The sequence below is a fragment of the Artemia sp. Qi Xiang Cuo genome, chromosome 9, assembly GCF_049724085.1.
Source record: "Artemia sp. Qi Xiang Cuo chromosome 9, ASM4972408v1, whole genome shotgun sequence".
NCBI classification, from domain to species: domain Eukaryota; kingdom Metazoa; phylum Arthropoda; class Branchiopoda; order Anostraca; family Artemiidae; genus Artemia; species Artemia sp. Qi Xiang Cuo.
Genome location: NC_142802.1, coordinates 6,293,871 through 6,311,293, shown reverse-complemented (window position 1 = coordinate 6,311,293; position 17,423 = coordinate 6,293,871). Strand labels below are relative to the sequence as shown.

General features: G+C 33.2%; 1 protein-coding gene across 1 annotated transcript in view; it reads right to left on the bottom strand.

Annotated features, from left to right (window-relative positions):
- Positions 1-17,423, bottom strand: part of LOC148948268 (EARP-interacting protein homolog) — a 58,813-nt gene that overhangs the window by 1,384 nt on the left and 40,006 nt on the right. The window contains exons 4-6 of the mRNA XM_089093851.1: positions 15,868-16,046; positions 7,206-7,331; positions 95-244 (exon numbers count right to left, since the gene is read on the bottom strand). Of these exons, the coding sequence (XP_088949977.1) occupies positions 95-244; positions 7,206-7,331; positions 15,868-16,046 (455 nt within the window). The remainder of the gene's footprint in view (positions 1-94; positions 245-7,205; positions 7,332-15,867; positions 16,047-17,423) is intronic.

The following is a 17,423-nucleotide window of genomic DNA, read 5'->3' as shown; positions in this document are numbered from 1 at the left end:
TAAAAACAAGGGTGATGAATATAAAGAACCACAATCTTTCCCTTAAGTCGTTGCATGATCAGTGCATAGATGTCGGTTAAGTCAGTTTGCTTACCTTTCCGTTTGATCTGTTTCGCCTTCGCTATCACTAGCATTTTTCATTTCTGATGAAACAGACAGCGCCGAACTCAGAACAACTTTAGAATCACTTCCTGAGCTCAACATTAATTGATCATGGTAGCAGTTGTATGCAATATCCCAAATCCTAGAAAATCAATTTTTAGGCCTGTTTACTTTTGAGCAATAAATTGTTCTCACAAGTAAGTTCATTATCGTATAATAGCGCCGTGGATTGATCTTTGATGCCGAAGCCGGGGTTCGTCAGCTGTCGCAGGGCCAACGGTTAAGAGGACCCGTCAGTTATTTAAATTCCCACGAGACAATAATGACTGTCCTTTGTGCCACAAATGGCACAGGAAGAGTTATTTATTATTTATATGATATAAGTAAATTAATTAAGTTAAATAATTAAAATAATTAAAAAAGTAAATTAATTAAGAAACATTTCTCTCTCTAATTGCTTCTAATTTGTTTCCTTTTTTGGTCAAACAACAAGACATATGAAGCTGGATTTTTTTAATTCTGTTATCTAACATTTCTGAAGATGGTTTACCCCCCCCCCCCTGAAATATTCACCTTTCTTCTTGGACCCCAGGTCCAATGATTAATAATACAAATGTCCTTTTGTTCTTGTATAAGTTAAGTCCCTCTAAGCTTATTCCTCTATTTTCCCCCTTTTTCGCGATAATCTTTTTGCCTCTTGAGAGAAATAGCCAGATAATTAAGATAGACAAAAAAGTCAGCTAGAAAGGGACTCATCCGCAAGCCCAGGCACCTATCAAACAGTTCGTGGTAATGAACTGTAAGTAAAAAGCGACCCGACTCAATAGTAACCGAAACTCTAAAAAACGGAATTTTGATACTAATAGATACATCAAAAGAATCGGACTTTTATGCTGATTTCAAATATGTAAGTTTCATCAAGTTTAGTCTTACCCATCAAAAGTTACGTGCCTGAAAAAATTGCCTTATTTTCGAAAAAGGGGGAAACACCCCCTAAAAGTTATAGATCTTTAATGAAAATCACACCACCAGATTCAGCGTATCAGAGAACACTACTATAGAAGTTTCAAGCTCCTATCTGCAAAAATGTGGAATTTTATATTTTTTGCCAGAAGAAAGGTTACGGATGCGTGTTTTTTTTCCCTCCGGCGTGATCGTATCGACCCAATGGTCCTAGAATATCGCGAAAGGGCTCATTCGAACAGAAATTAAAAGTTTTAGTGCCCTTTTTAAGTGACCAAACAAAATGGAGGCCAACTAGGCCCTCTCTCACGCTCATTTTTTCCCAAGGTCACCCGATCAAAATTTTGAGATAGCCATTTTTTTCAGCATGGTTGGAAAAATACAATAAATATGCCTTTGAGAATGAGCTAATCTCCCACAGTCCCCGGGGGAAGGTCTGGAAGTTATGAATTTTGCCCAATGTTTACATATAGTATTGGTTATTGGGAAGTATACAGAAGTATTTGGGGTGGGGGGCTCGGGGGTTTGGTGGGAAGATCTTTGCACGGAGGAATTCATGGGGGAAGGGAAATTGCTATGAAGGGGGTGCCGGATTTCCAAGCATTATTTAAAAAACGATCAGAAATTAAATATAAAAAAAAACAATTAGATAGCGATAGCGATTTATATGCAGTGTTACAGCCATACTAATTATTCTCCTTTCCTTTTTTATTCTTTAATAATAATTTCTGGTTGTTTTGGGTTTGAGTTATTGTAGGCTTCTATTTCTACTGATCTTAAGTTTAATATTGCCTTCACTTTTCTTTAAAAAAAACTTTCTTTTTCGTAAAGTTTTCGTAGTATATATATATATATATATATATATATATATATATATATATATATATATATATATATATATATATATATATATATATATATATATATATATATATATTTTTTTTTTATTTTATATATATATATATATATATATATATATATATATATATATATATATATATATATATATATATATATATATATATATATATATATATATATATATATATATATATATATATATATATATATATATATATATATATATATATATATATATATATATATATATATATATATATATATATATATATATATATATATATATATATATATATATATATATATATATATATATATATCGGCGCGTACAAACAGCTCCTCTCATTTGATCTGCCATCAGCGGTCCAATTACCCTGGAACACGTATTTTGGCAGAAACTTTCTCAAAATGACTTTGAAACCAACTTGAGACTTCGAAACCTATTTTTAATTTCTAAAAAAAATCTAATAATAACATTGCACTGCTAATTACCGATTTTCATATATGTCTTGGAATAAATTAATTTAAAATTAGTTTCTTCAAAATTAGTGTTCCAACGTTGAAGCCAAGCTTCGCGTTCAAGAGAGATCTGACTTGCCAACCCGTGAAAAGATCTAATGTTGCTTATGTTTATACCGGTTTATACATTCTCTGGAGCAATCACACCTCGGTCCGGGTTTTTATAATGGGTGAGATAGGGAAAGATCATACTGCTATTATATATACTGTGGTGGTAACGAACTGTAAGTAAGGAGCGACCCGGCTCAATTGTAACCGAAACTCTAAAAAACGAAATTTTAATACCAATAGATACATCAGAAGAATCAGATTTTTATGCTGATGTCAAATATATAAGTTTCATCAAGTTAGTCTGACCCATCAAAAGTTACGCACCTGAGAAAATTTGCCTTATTTTCGAAAAAAAAGAGGGAAAGAACCCCTAAAAGTCATAGAACTCTAATGAAAATCACATCATCAGATTCAGCGTATCAGAGAACCCTACTATAGAAGTTTCAAGCTCCTATCTGCAAAAATGTGGAACTTTGCATTTTTGGCAAGAAGAAAGATCACGGATGCGTGTTAATTTGATTGTTTTTTTTGTTTGTTTTTTTTTTTATTTTCCCAGGGATGATCGTATCGATCCAGTAGTCCTAGAATATCGTGAGAGGGCTCATTCGAACGGAAATTAACAGTTTTAGTACCCTTTTTAAGTGACCAAAAAATTGGAGGGCAACTTGGCCCCCTCCCACGCTCATTTTTTCCCTGAAGTCACCCAATCAAAATTTTGAGATAGCCAATTTGTTCAGCATAGTCGAAAACCTAATTAATATGTCTTTGAGGATGACTTAATCTCCCACAGTTCCCGGGGGAAGGGCTGCAAGTTATAAACTTTGCCCATTGTTTACATATAGGCTAGTATTGGTTATTGGGAAGTATACATGTGTTTTCAGGAGGAATTTTTTTTCTAGTGGGGGGTCGGGGTAGGGGTTACGGGAGAGGATCTTTACATGGAGGATATTTCCTTGGGGGAAGGAACATTTCCATGAAGGGGGCGGAAGATTTCCCAGCATTATTTAAAAAACGATCAGAAATTAAATACAAAAACAAGTTTTTTCAACTGAAAGTAAGGAGCAGCATTAAAACTTAAAACGAACAGAAATTATTAGGTATAGGAGGGGGTTTGGCCCCTGGTCAATACCACTCTCATTAAGCTAAAGTTTTTTAGTACTTTCAAAAGATCTTTCTATTCTAATTAAACGGTCGTTGTGATTAATGGGTTTGTGATTCAAAAAAAATTCGAACTTTGGCGTAGAGAGCGAGGTATTGACTAGGGAGCGAACTCCTTAATATACGTAATTAAAACATACGAATATGGAAATTCGTTAAGTAAGATATTTCTTAAGTTACGTCAGAACAAAATTTCGAGAAAGCCAATTAGCCAAAAAAAGGAAAATTAATTTGCGAGTTTTGTTTTAATTATTCATGTACAGTGGGTCAAAATCAAAGCTGCATGAATTCACAAATGTTCAGAAATTAACTAAAAAAACAAGTTTTTTTTAACTGAAAGTAAGGAGCGGCATTAAAACTTAAAACGAGCAGAAATTATTCTGTATATGAAAGGGGCTATCCCCTCCTCAACGGCTCATTCTTTACGCTAAAGTTTGACTCTGTCTCACAACTTTATTTTTTAAAACAATAGAAAATTTTGGCATAAAGAGCGAGGCATTGAGGAGGGGACAGTCCCTTTCATATACGGAATAATTTCTGTTAGTTTTAAGTTTTATTGTCGCTCCTCACTTTCAGTTAAAAAACTTGTTTTTTTTTATTTAATTTAGATAGGATTGTCCGGTCTTTTTGCGGTTTATTAACGATTCAAAGATTGTCGAGAAATGCGCAGTTATGGCCTTGGTCAGAATGGCCAGGATTCAAGGGCGGATCCAGGATTTTTTTCGGGGGGGGGGGTTACTAATTTTGACTCAGTTTTCGACTAATTTTACTGATTTTTACCAAGGTATTACTAATTTTCGACTTATTTTCGACTCGGTCAAAAATTTCGGGGGGGCTTCAAACCGGGTACCTCCCCCCCTAGATACGGCCTTGCCAGGATTGATCAGAATGTAAAAAAGGACACACCCCGCTTAGAAGTCATAGTTCTCGTTTATGCCCTTTTTTAAGTTCAGTTAATTTTTGTATGTTCAAGATAATACTCTCTGTTTTTTTAAACGACCAGTCCGTTTTATCCGTTTTTTTTAATGTGATTATTGGAATAGGCTAAATGGAAAATTACGCAACCATATTCATCTTATTAAACGAACAATAATGGTATATATGTTCATTATATCTGTTTAGGATTGGTTGTATCTGACTGTACCAACTGTCAGTCTGATAATTAACAGTTGGTATAATCAGGTTGAGTTTCCACTCATGTCATTCATATTCTTATTTTCTTATATTTATTTTCTAGTGTAAAAAAGATCTAGATAGGTCATCGTTTATAGCCTTAATTTTGTAATGCTTGGCGTAAGGGATAGCACGTTGGACTTCTAATATGAAGGCTGCAGTTTTGACTCTTACAGTAGTTGTGTTTTTCATTGGAATTTTTTTCCCATAGTCGAATTTTTCCAACATTTGTGATATAAATGACGTCACAAACGCTAAGAATAGTTGTAGCAAATTTTGCTGAAGATGAGTGTCTGTGCTATATTTTAAGAAGCAAATTTATATTATATTTTATATTTATTTTATATTTTAAGAAGCAAATTCAAATTTAGCTTGATTGTCGATTGTCGAAAATAATTTCTACATAATATGCAAATAATTTCTGTAGAAATTATCAGTAGAATTTCTGTAGAATAATATGCAAATAATTCTGTAGAAAATAATTTCTATAAATATGCAAAACGGCTTGTCGAATAAAATAAAATGAAAGAAATTCAAGTTCTTAAAAAAACTGTCTTTCTTTTCACCGAGCGAAACTCGATCCCATGGTATTTCAAATAAGCAAGCAAATTCATTTCTTGAACTGTTTTTTACCCTGCTAAGATTGCTCAACTCCTAAGCGCCAAGAACACGAAAAGAAGAATTAAAAGAATAAAATATAAAATAAATATTATAAGATATTTTACGCCATATATTCTACCTGGATTCTAGAATACAGGTAGAATATTCCAAAATTCCTTCTTCTCTTCATTCTTGTTGTTTGTCTTACTTTCCCTTTGGCTAGTCAATTTTACACATAGGGATAGTTTTCTGGGGGAGAAGATTTTCCGCAGAGGGGAGGAGTATATGACGGACAAGGTTTTTATGTCTATAAAATAAAAAATTTTAATAGACAGTGTATAGAAATTGACAAAAAATACCAGATATTTCGGTCACATATACAGTGACCGAAATATCTGGTATTTTTTGTGAATTTCTATACACTGTCTATTAAAAAGGATTTTATCCCTATTTTGAACTTTTATATTATCGTCCTGGAAAGGCAGTGTGGTCTCCAAAATTATCTACGTTTTTAAGTCTAAAATTCGTATGGTGCTACGTTTTAAAAACGAAAAATACGACAGTTGGATTTAACGAAAGGCCTCCATATTTTGTAGTAGAGGGCGCAAAATTAAAAAAAAAGCATGGGCGAAAATAGAGAATAAAAAAGTCAAAACAGCATGGCACGAAACAGCTAAAGAAATTGTACATTTCCTTTAAAGTTGTAGTTTTTTTGGGAATCAACAAATTGTTAATTCTTGAATTTTTGCGGGCGAAAAGCATTGTCTAATTTAATTAATTAGTTTTTATTACATATTTTCATAGTTTAACTTGAAAATATGATACTGCCTCAAGAACATCATAACCTGGAAACAACCCGAAGAAAAGTCTAAAAAATTTGCGGTTTTCAGGTATGAATAGACATAAGATGGGTCCAGGGGCAAAATGTGATTTTATTTTAATGTCCTTGGTACTTCAAGGAAGTGTGAAAGGCTTCACTTAGTAATGTCAAACCATTAATAGAGAGAAACATACAGCCGAAAGCTTGAAATATGCTTTATATAAATTACTTTTTTGCGTTTTATTGAGACAAGGCATAATTCCAGATTGTTTGAAAACCAGTAGCATATTAATTTTCAGTATTCTTCAGGTTAAAGATGAGGATAAAAATGACCTCGGAAATTATCTTCCCGTCTCACGTTTGACTAATAGGCCCCGCAGGCACCAGGGAAAAAGGAGACACATTCGTGATACACGGGCTACAAGACGATTTTCCTGGGTTTTACCTCTGGTTAAGGTCGTCACCTATGATGATTCTAATGAATTCCATTCCAATTGGTTGCAAATATTTAAAATTCAGTTTTTGGTGTTAAAGGGGTAAGAAAAATGTACCTAGGTTAGGTTAGTTTAGGTTACGTATTAAATATATGCTATGTTTACCCCCCCCCACCCCAAATGTGCAAATATATAGCCTAAATTTGTTTGTAAACTGTTATATTTTTATCATACTTTGTTTTATTTCATTAGCATTAACCAAAGTTTCATTCTGGCGTGTTGCTCGGCTACTAATAAAGTACCTAAAGAGATTATAATAAAAAAAAGGAGAAAGAAATAGAAGGAAATGAGCTGGCAAAGTCAATTTTATAAATGCGAATTGTATGCTAGAACGAGCAAATAATCTTAAATATTCCTTAAGAAGAGGCTTTTTACCTTATAATAAGGTATTTATATATTAAAGAACAACTGAATCACGAAAGAGGATGAAAAAAAGGAGATAGCAGATAGAAACCCAATTTTACCAGTGTGAATGGGCTGTCTGGACGAGCACAGGCTTTCCAACATTCCTTGTATCCCAGTATTTTATGTTTCCATCGTTGCCACCACTTGCTAAGCAGTACTGTTTATTGGGATTGAAGTCCAGTGCCCTAGAGGTAGTAGAAATATTCAAAGCACTGTTTTACAAAAGGAATCATTTCATAATTATATAGAGCTACTATTTCAAAATATCATGACTCCACTTTTTGAATTAATTCCCCCCCGCCCCTTTTCAGGCGTAGGTATTTCAAGATAGAGCTTGCTCTCTTTTTTATATCTTTGTAGAAGAGCCTTCCTTGGTAAGGTCAAGACGTCCACCATTGTTTTCCTTCATTCCAAGAAACTTACCTTCCAGCTTCAGGTCGGCTTGGGCCGGCAACACTCACCCCTAAAAAGAGAGGGGAGTCACCCACGACCCGCCAGCAATCAGTGACAGCTGATCCTCAGAACCCCTAATAGCGAGAGAGATTCTTTCTCTCACCTCGGATTGCTCCTTGAGAAATCTTTTCTTGCGGCCCGTTCGGTGCTTCATATGCCCAAAGGGATTTATGACCGAGCATGATCTCCGGGAAATGACGAAAAGGTCGTCCCCATTACCTCCCAACAACTAAATAAAGCTAAACTAAAAATATTCATAGTTTAAGAATTAATAAGAAGTAGGCCCATTGTTTATTTGGCACAAGTCCAGTACCCGAAAAGTAATAAACACATTATCATTGATTATGAAATAGGAGGTCACACATTACAAGACATTCTAAAAGATACGTATATTCTATGAGGAATATAATAAGTAGTGAGAAAAACTAAAAAATATCAGCATCTGGAGGGATACGAGGCCCTTCTTACATTCGTGCCCGTATAAAAGTACATAAATTTATCCTCTAAGGGGTACAACTTAACCGTGAGCATTTAGTGCTTGCTTTAAAAGATTGGGTTGTCTCATTTTTACAATGCTCGTTCCATTCAATTGGTTTCTGTAAAGATTTTTTCCGCTCAAATCTTTTGAGTTATAAGAAATTGCTTTTTCTTGATTAGTAAAAACAATTATTAGTTGAGGTTTTTCGTAAAAAGAAAGAAGTAACAGTACTTTTAAAAGACAAGGTAAATTTAATAAAATATAAAATTGGAATTTGCAAAAAATGTTTCACGAAAAACGTGATTTTATAGATGATATAATGCCTACTCTAATGTTTACTCTAATAGTCAACATAAGTAATTAAGTTATTGCAGCTGTTCCATTATTTCATTACTTTTTTTTCATTATTTTTTCATTACTTTTAATACACAAACAAAAAAATTGTTTGAGAACGTCTCGTAGATATTTTTCGTAAATGTCACAACTCAAAACCCAACTTTTGAGTAGTTAGGAGAAAAGTTCTGGAGCATGATCGGTATTTGTATTATATAGACCCTACATGATGTTCTTCAAATATGTTTCTTTGGCGCTCAATCTTAATGAAATAACCAAAGTATGATCAAAATATAATACTTTAGAAACAAATTTCGGCTGTACATTTGCACATTAGGGAGGGAAGGGGGGGGGGGGTAAATTATAGCGGGTCTGCACGCCTAATGTGTTAGATACAATTATTCTGCATATTATGTAGTAACTTGACTCTTTATTATCGGATGATATCTCAAAGTCCCGCCCAAATAGTAAAATATCTGTTTCTGTTGAAGATGCAACGACAGCAATTAAAGCTCTAAAAAGTAAGCATTCTTTTTTATCATGATGGTATACATTCAAACCATATAAAATGGGCATCCCCCAAAGCAATCCTTCTCGCTACTCTTTTTACTACCATTCTTTCTTCTGGAGTTCCTCCAACTAGCTTTTCTCGTGCTACCACTTCACTCCTTTCAAAAAAAGGAGGGAATACGAATCGATGTTCTGATTACAGGCCGATTACTGTTTCGTGCCATATTAGCAAAGTTTTTGAGTTAGTTTTATTAAAGTATCTGGAGTCTTGTAACCAAGGCCTGAATCAAATTGGGTTCCGTAAGGGGCTAAGCATGGATGTGGCTCATACCCTCCTTTCAAGAATAATAACCTTTTGTAAGCAATAGGATAGAGTTTATACACTTGCGTTAGATTTTGCAGCGGCGTATGATTCAATTATCCATTCTTGGGCTATGACTGGGCTTCTGAAGAATAATACCCCCCTACCAGTAGTTTTGTTTTAAAAAAGGGCTATGACTCATCTTGTATTTGTATTAAGTGCAAGAATCAGTTTAGTGATAATAATGTTAAGTTATATAGGGGGCTGAGGCAAGGAAGCATTATTTCTCCTTGAATTTTAAATATTACTGGTTCGGGGCTATTTGATCAAATTCAGTTGACTTTTATTTATGATAAAGGTTATGTTCTGTCGTGGATTGCTTACGCAGATGATTTACTCCTTTTGAGTCGATCACTTCAGCCACTTAAAAAAAATGAAGATTTTTTAGCAAAGGCTTTTAGTGAGCATGGACTTCGTTTTCGCCTTGAAAAGTGTCAGTTTTTAATTCTTGGTCCTAAGGCTAAAGATCTCGTTAATTCGGAAATTTCTGTTCGTATTTTAAAACCTTTGGAATCTTTTTTATATCTTGGTGTGCCTTATGGACCAACTTTAGCTCTATGCCGTGCTTCTATTTCTAAAGCAGTTAAAAGTAGAATAGCGTCTAGTTTCGGGGCAGTAATTTGTCTTCGCGATCTTCCTTCTCGGAAATCACTGGCTCGGGTATATAATACAGTCGCTTTGCCTCAGACTTTAGTTTTTTCATCGCTTCTCCCGTTTTTTAGAATTAGTAATATTACGCATGTAAAAACCACGTTTTTTAATTTTGCTAAGTTTCTTTGCCGCTTTTCTAAATCTGAATTAAATCCTTTTTTTAATGAATATATATAAAATAAAAAACCCTGTTGATGTTTTGGAGAAAAAGCAAAAGAAATTTTTATTCAAATTACCTCTTTTCTCTCATAATTTATATAAAGCTGCGCATGAAGCTTAATTATTTTTTTTTATTTATTAATTATTGAATGAAGTGTTAATTTATTATTTATTGAATGAAGTGTTAATTTGTGTGGTAAGTTTGATTGAAGGCCTTTGCTTACTTGTTGTTATATAGCTTAAAAGAATTTTATGGCCTGTTGATTGCGTTTTTTTTTTTTTTACTCTTCGTATTGGGAGGAAATAAAAAGTTTGAATTGAATTGTTGTCTAACTTCACACTGTCCAAATGCTTTACCCCCCTCCTAATGTGCAAATATATAGCCTAACTCATATATTTTCCATCTATTCTGTCACTTCTCTTTGTCTTGTCTCGCGCTAAGCTGAAAAAAAAACGGTTCTATGTTGCGTCAATGAATGAACAACTTGAGCGGTAGGGGCTATATCATACAAGTACCACACGATAATTTTTCATCCTGAATACACTTACTAGTTGTATTTCATTTACGGTAAGCTCATTAAAAAATAAGAGCACCTGCACTCAGATTATATTTATGGTAAGTTGTAAGTTGGTAAGTTATGGTAAGTTGGTAAGTTGACTCAATGGTGAAATGGTCAGTTGTTCTGTAAAATCAGTCATGGAAAAACTCTTCTAATTTGCCCGTCAGACGGCTCTTCCAAACCCCAATTATAAATAGGTATTTATACCCCAATTATAAATACCCCAATTATAAATACCCCAATTATAAATAGATAACCCGAATATTAATAACAGGAGTAATGGCAAATATTTCCCTAATTTCGGTTGATAGAAACGTATTTCTAGAAAAAATATTAGCTAAGTTACTTGAGATAATATCGCATATGCATTTAAAAAAGACACAGTTCAGAAAGACAACTCTGAGGAATTCAGAAAACAGTTAGGGTTCATGATCAAATTTCGTTATCAGGTTCAGTGCCACTTGAATTATATTTCTGATGAGTTCAGACATACTGATGAAACACCCTCTTGCTCTGTAAAAGCAAAGAAAGAATTTTGATATGCCTGTCACAAGGTTTTTTTCCAAACATACTAAGAGGAATATGCAGAACCCCCTCTAAGTTCGGTCCCAAGAGCTCAATTTCTGGACAAATTAAGATGAGAGTTGGTAAAGAGCAATTTTCACATGTTTTGAAAAGTGACATAACTTAAAAGAGCAACTTTTGCTCGTTCTTGCTACTGTGATTATGTTTCTGACTAGTTGAAACACTGGTAAAACGACCCTTGGCCTTCAAATTTACCATTTCTGTATTTACAGGGAAGGGGGGGGACACAGACCCATCCTGCTCTTCTTATGGTCTTAGGACCTTATTTTCAACTATCCAAAAGTGGTGACAGCAGGTGTCTTATCATATAAACTCTCAGTTTTCTTCAAGAAGGAAATGGTTCATACGAATGTAAAAGCAGGACTAAAAACCGTCAACTTGACTTTGTTCGTACTTGAATAATATAAATGAACAGGTAAGGTAAAATGAGCGTTCTTACAACCCAGAATATTAATTTTCAAGCGTACCTGAAACAGCCATTAATTTTATGAATCCATCTTAAGGGCCTAACTTATCGGACTTGGAATTTGTATTTATTTCCGTAATTTGAAACAAAAGAACGGGCACTCATGATAATTCCAAGGGAAAAAAGCGCGAAGAGAAAAGAGACAACCTAATCTATCTAAAATAAAGCTAAAAGTATTACAATCACAAAATGATGCAGCTAAATTTAAGCTAAAATATAACAAATTGCATTATTTTAAACCAATCGTCTTGAGCATCTGAGTCCCGATGGCCTTTGGGGTCCGTGCAAGGAAATATATTTTAATCTACGGTAAAGGCAAGGATGGGCAACATTCTTTGTTTTTTAGAAAAAAAAATTATAAAATTATAATTTTTAATTATAAAATGCTAAGAAAGAAGACCCCTTCTCCCACCGAAAAATAATGTGTTAAACCTCGTCTGAAAGTAAATCCTGTCTGTACCTATGTGTATGGCAAAGGACATGGACAAGGTAACTTTGAATATTTGTACACTTCTGTTTCTTAATAATATATTCCGAGTAAATTTAATTCCCAAGTATATTCAAGAGCAAAATTCCGATTTCCAACACATTTTACTCGATCATCAAATCAGCTTAAATGAGATCATCAAATCAGCACACTTAAATGAACTGACATTTAACACTTTAAACTGAACTGAAATTTCAGCCAAGAAGAAATGGATTTATCTATTTACAAAGTGGGAACATCAGGATAAAATATTAGGGATGATGGCTTTCATTTGCGTAATTTGAACAATTGCGTAATTTGCGTCAGAAAATATTTCCTATCTACTGCTGTTTTTTAAGTAATCAAATTGGCAGATTAAATGCTCAAATATAAAGATATCAACGGAGTTAAAGTAATGGTCAGGCTATTTTGGGTTTGACTCATGTAGCATGTATTTTTTTATCGATATAAAAAATAATAAACATTCTAAATTCTAAAACATTCTAATACTAATAGGGTCACAGAAACGACTTTCAAATAAAAGGCATATTTTTGCAACAACAGCAACATTAGCCGATAAGCAATGTATTTTTGATCTGCATTGATGTATCTCTAGATTCCCAAGGACTGGTTTTTGAAAACAAACAATTCAATTTCGCAAAATGCAGCCAATTTTTTTGGAATAAAGAGTTAAGAGTACAAACGAATTCACAGGCAATGAAACACTTCCATGCATCCAGAAAAGTAGAACTTCCTTTGAAAAATGTACAAATTACTAATTATTGCATAGTATGAGCCCCAAGGAGCTGTAACTGATTCAACCTACGAATATTTGATTCCTAATTTGCTCTTATTTCCGTTTTTGGCAAGTTTTCTATGTTTAAAGTACGTTTTTCCGCAAAACTTCAGTATTTTCCTAACAAAAAAGATACGTTTCTAACCCAATGCTTTTCCAGAAAATTCAGCAAATAGGGTTGAAATACTTTTATGCAACCGACAAAACGCAATCACCTAACCAATCAAAAAACAGATGTTCCACAAAAAAAAAACAATATCAGAAATCCATTGCCAATAATTAGTTAATAGAATATTAAGCGAAAAGCATTCTAGATAACCTATACTTTTGGTTCAGTTTGGTTATTCCATTGCTTCACCTTATTTGTACAGGTTTATCGGTTGTATATGCAAGTAGGTTAAAAGCAATTTGTTTTACTGCAAGTAGTATGATAGAAAACTATAAGCAGTAGAATTCCTTACTTGTCTGTGCGATCCTAGGATACCGTAACTTTCGTGTATTGCAAAACTGTTTTTTTTTAATAGCATTATTTCCTATTTGGTAGACCCTTTTACTGACTAATTAGTGCATTTCATTCTAGTCCTATTCACCATTCTTTTAATAGCATTATTTCCTATTTGGTAGACCCTTTTACTGACTAATTAGTGCATTTCATTCTAGTCCTATTCACCATTCTTTTAATAGCATTATTTCCTATTTGGTAGACCCTTTTACTGACTAATTAGTGCATTTCATTCTAGTCCTATTCACCATTCTTTTTTAGCCGTAATTATTTGACTTTCAACTGTTCTAACTTTTTCCTACAATTTCTTCCTGATTTGTTAGTAGATGTAAAAACCGCTTTTTTAATCTTTTTAGTGATTTAGTTTACATATCATTCTAGTTCCATTCCCCCTCCTATTCCAGTCCTAGTTTATTCACTTTTAGTTGTTCTGGCTTTTTCCTGCAATATATATATATATATATATATATATATATATATATATATATATATATATATATATATATATATATATATATATATATATATATATATATATATATATATATATATATATATATATATATATATATATATATATTCATAACATGAAGCTTATTCATAACAAATCTTCGAACTCTCTTGGTCATGTGAATCAGCAGTTAAGGTATAACATAGCCGCAGTAAAGATAAACTAAATGATATTTAGACAAAACTCTTCAGCCTCTTGGTCATAATTTAGCTCTGAGGGAGGGGGCCGAATCAATAAGAACAGCAGTATAATTCCAAAGAAAAGACCTTTTAGAAAATGCTCAAGTCGTTGCCTCAGTAATACCAAGAGTTGGTTAGGTTGTTGCTCAGTTTTCTTCAGCTTAATTCAAGGATAAAGATAATTTTACAGATATATTTCTTTTTATTCTGACATGTGACAACCATCCTTCATGTAGAGCTTCATTGTCAAATCAGCCCAGGATTCTGGAATCGGGTTGCTCTGGACGCTAGCCAATAATTAACCAAGATGTATGTTACTATTAACCAAATTAACCTAATTAACCAAGAATATGTAACCAAGATGTATATATATATATATATATATATATATATATATATATATATATATATATATATATATATATATATATATATATATATATATATATATATGTATATGTTACTAGGTTGCTAACTACTGCTGAAATCTGGATATTTAAAAGAAATTTTTTTAGATACTTGTAAAATCAATTCAAAATTATGTTGGCAAATTATGTTGCTGCACTACTGATGGTTAGAGCTCAGTCTCTACTTTAGGGGAAATCAAATTATCCTTTCCGGATAGAGGGAAGCACCAAAAAACTTTTAAGAGTTACTAGCAACCTAGTAACTCTGCAGAGATAGCTCAAGCCTAGTTCAACAAAAGTTACAGTAAAGAATGGATTTCAGCCCATAGTAACGCTTTTGCTCAGAAGGACGCTTTTGCCGTTCTTGTAGCGGTCTCACAGGATTATTTCAGTAGTTTTTGAAATCGTCCACTTTTGTTCAATCGAAGACGTGATCTAATAACGAAATTCGGAAGATATTAGCAAAGGAAAATCACCGATCTATTCTCCCAATTTCCGAACCCATCTGCGGACTTACCAGACATCAGAAGAAACTAAAGTCGGTAAAGTGCCGTGCGAAAAGACTTTCAAACCTCCTTTGGGCCCTATTTTGTTAATGCATTTAACAAATGACTGAAACCCTAAAACAAGGCCGTACCCAGGATTTTTTTCGGGGGGAGGGGTTACTAAAAAAATCGTTTGGGGGGGGGGGTTACACAAAAAAAAACTCAGAGACGCATACAGAATTTGTTTACGTCCATTTTTGCTACGTTTTTACGAGCCAGACAAACATTTCGGGGGGGGGGAGGTCAAACCAAGTTTCTGCGTCTTCTTTGTGATTCACAAAAAAATTAAGAGGGAGAAAACGGGTTTGCTTTTAATAGAGCAGCGGAACAAAACAAAAGGTAAAAAGACAAATAGAAAACTTAAAATAATAAAAAAAAACTGAATATTTCGACTTCAATTCCGGGAGCCCTTTTCAACGAAAAAAATTTAAGGAATAAGAAACAATTTTTTAAAATAATATCATCTAAGGAAAACACTTCCAGAACTACAAATACTATAATTGTCTGACTAATTATAATCAAACAGGTAATCATTTTTTTTATCTTTTGTTTTGTTCCACTGCTTTATTTAAAGTACATCTGTTTCTTCTCTCTTTTAATTTTTATAAATAGAAAAGCAGTGTAATCTAAGAAATTACTTTGTGATTCTAAAAGAAGCACAATTTAGCCTTGATTTTAAGTGCTACGATAGCTATTTAAATAAACGAATACGAATAAAAAAGGACACTCTACAAAAGGATACCGATGACAGAATCTTGCCTTACACTCTTCCTATGGGCATCTTCAATATGCCATACTTCTTTCATAGAACGAATATCCCAGCTTTGAATTGAATTTTGGGTGGCGGTAGCGACTTGCGAACACTGGTGGTGAGGATTCCAACGACAAACGTTGATCTGATAGTCTGGAGAGGACTCGACGTTCAGCTGGGATTTTATCTTCAAAGCAGAATAAATACAACGTTATAAACATTTTAAATATTAAATAATAAACGTTTTGCACACATAATTCTTATTAATTGATTAAGTTAGTCATTAGGCATAGCTTTGAAGCAACATTCCATATCCAAACAAAGCCTCGAAACCCGTTAAGGCACGTGGTATTTCTTCTGATGAGCCCTAATGGAAGGTTCTACTTGGAAATATTTCGCTAGATTTAAGGTGCTTTTGCTTGTAAATTTACAACGACTTACATTTATTGATGACGACTTTGCATGGATTTGGACATTTCTATTTGGTTTATGGTTCGGTTATACTATTTGGTCCTAGGTAGTTGGATAGATGAGTAAGGTCAAAACCTCGTTCAAGTGCACATTTGTCTCAATTGCTGGATTAGGACGACAGTTTTTTTTTTTGCCAAGTAATTACCTCTTAAACCTAATATGAATCCAGGTTGGATCTAGTGCTGGTGGAGGAAGCATCAAAAATTCCTCCCCGACGGACCTTAACCCTGGTCCAGATTATTATTTGGCCAATTTATAACGTTTTTTTTAAATGGTAGTATTAAACGAAAGCTTTATTTTGGGGAGTTTTGTTGTTTTGTTTTTTGTTTTTTTGTTTTTGGTTTTTTTGTATAATTAGTTAGAGTAATCTTATTACTTATGGACTTTCGGCTTGGCTTCTGATGATGTTTTGGACTTTTTATTCTTTTTCGTTTTGTTTTTGTTTTAATTCTGCTTTTTTATTTAATAATAATTGTAATGATAATATGAAAAGGGTTACTCCGAATATTATTAAGTACAATGGTAGTGGTTTTATTTTTAAATATCACTTAATCCCTCGAAATAATGTTAAAAGCACTTTATATAATAAAAAGTTTCAATGTTTATCAACTGGATAGGTAAATTGTAAAACAAATAATATTATCTATTTAATAGAATGTAAAAATTATCAATTACACTACGGAGGTGTAACATTCAATAACATATGTAACAGATTTTCTGGTCATTGAACAATAACGACCAGGGGAAAAAGGTAACGCTTATTTACTCCAACATTGCAATAATGGTAATATCCCAATATTTAAACTAAATGATATAACCTAATAAAATCTGGACAAAGAAAGCCATTCAAAAGAAGAGAAAAATAATGAACACCTGAGGCAAAAAGAATATTAAATCCGAGTTTAGTTTATTATTTATCCCTCTGGCCTAAAAGATTGAGTTACAAAATACGGAGGAACGTCTAATGTACTTGGTAAGTGTATGAATGGCTTAACGGAGTCCCCTTATTTCTTCTAATTGCCCCACTAAACGTAAAAATTTATCAAGATAACATAGGTAAAATAACAAAAAAATTTATTTAGATTTAAATGCA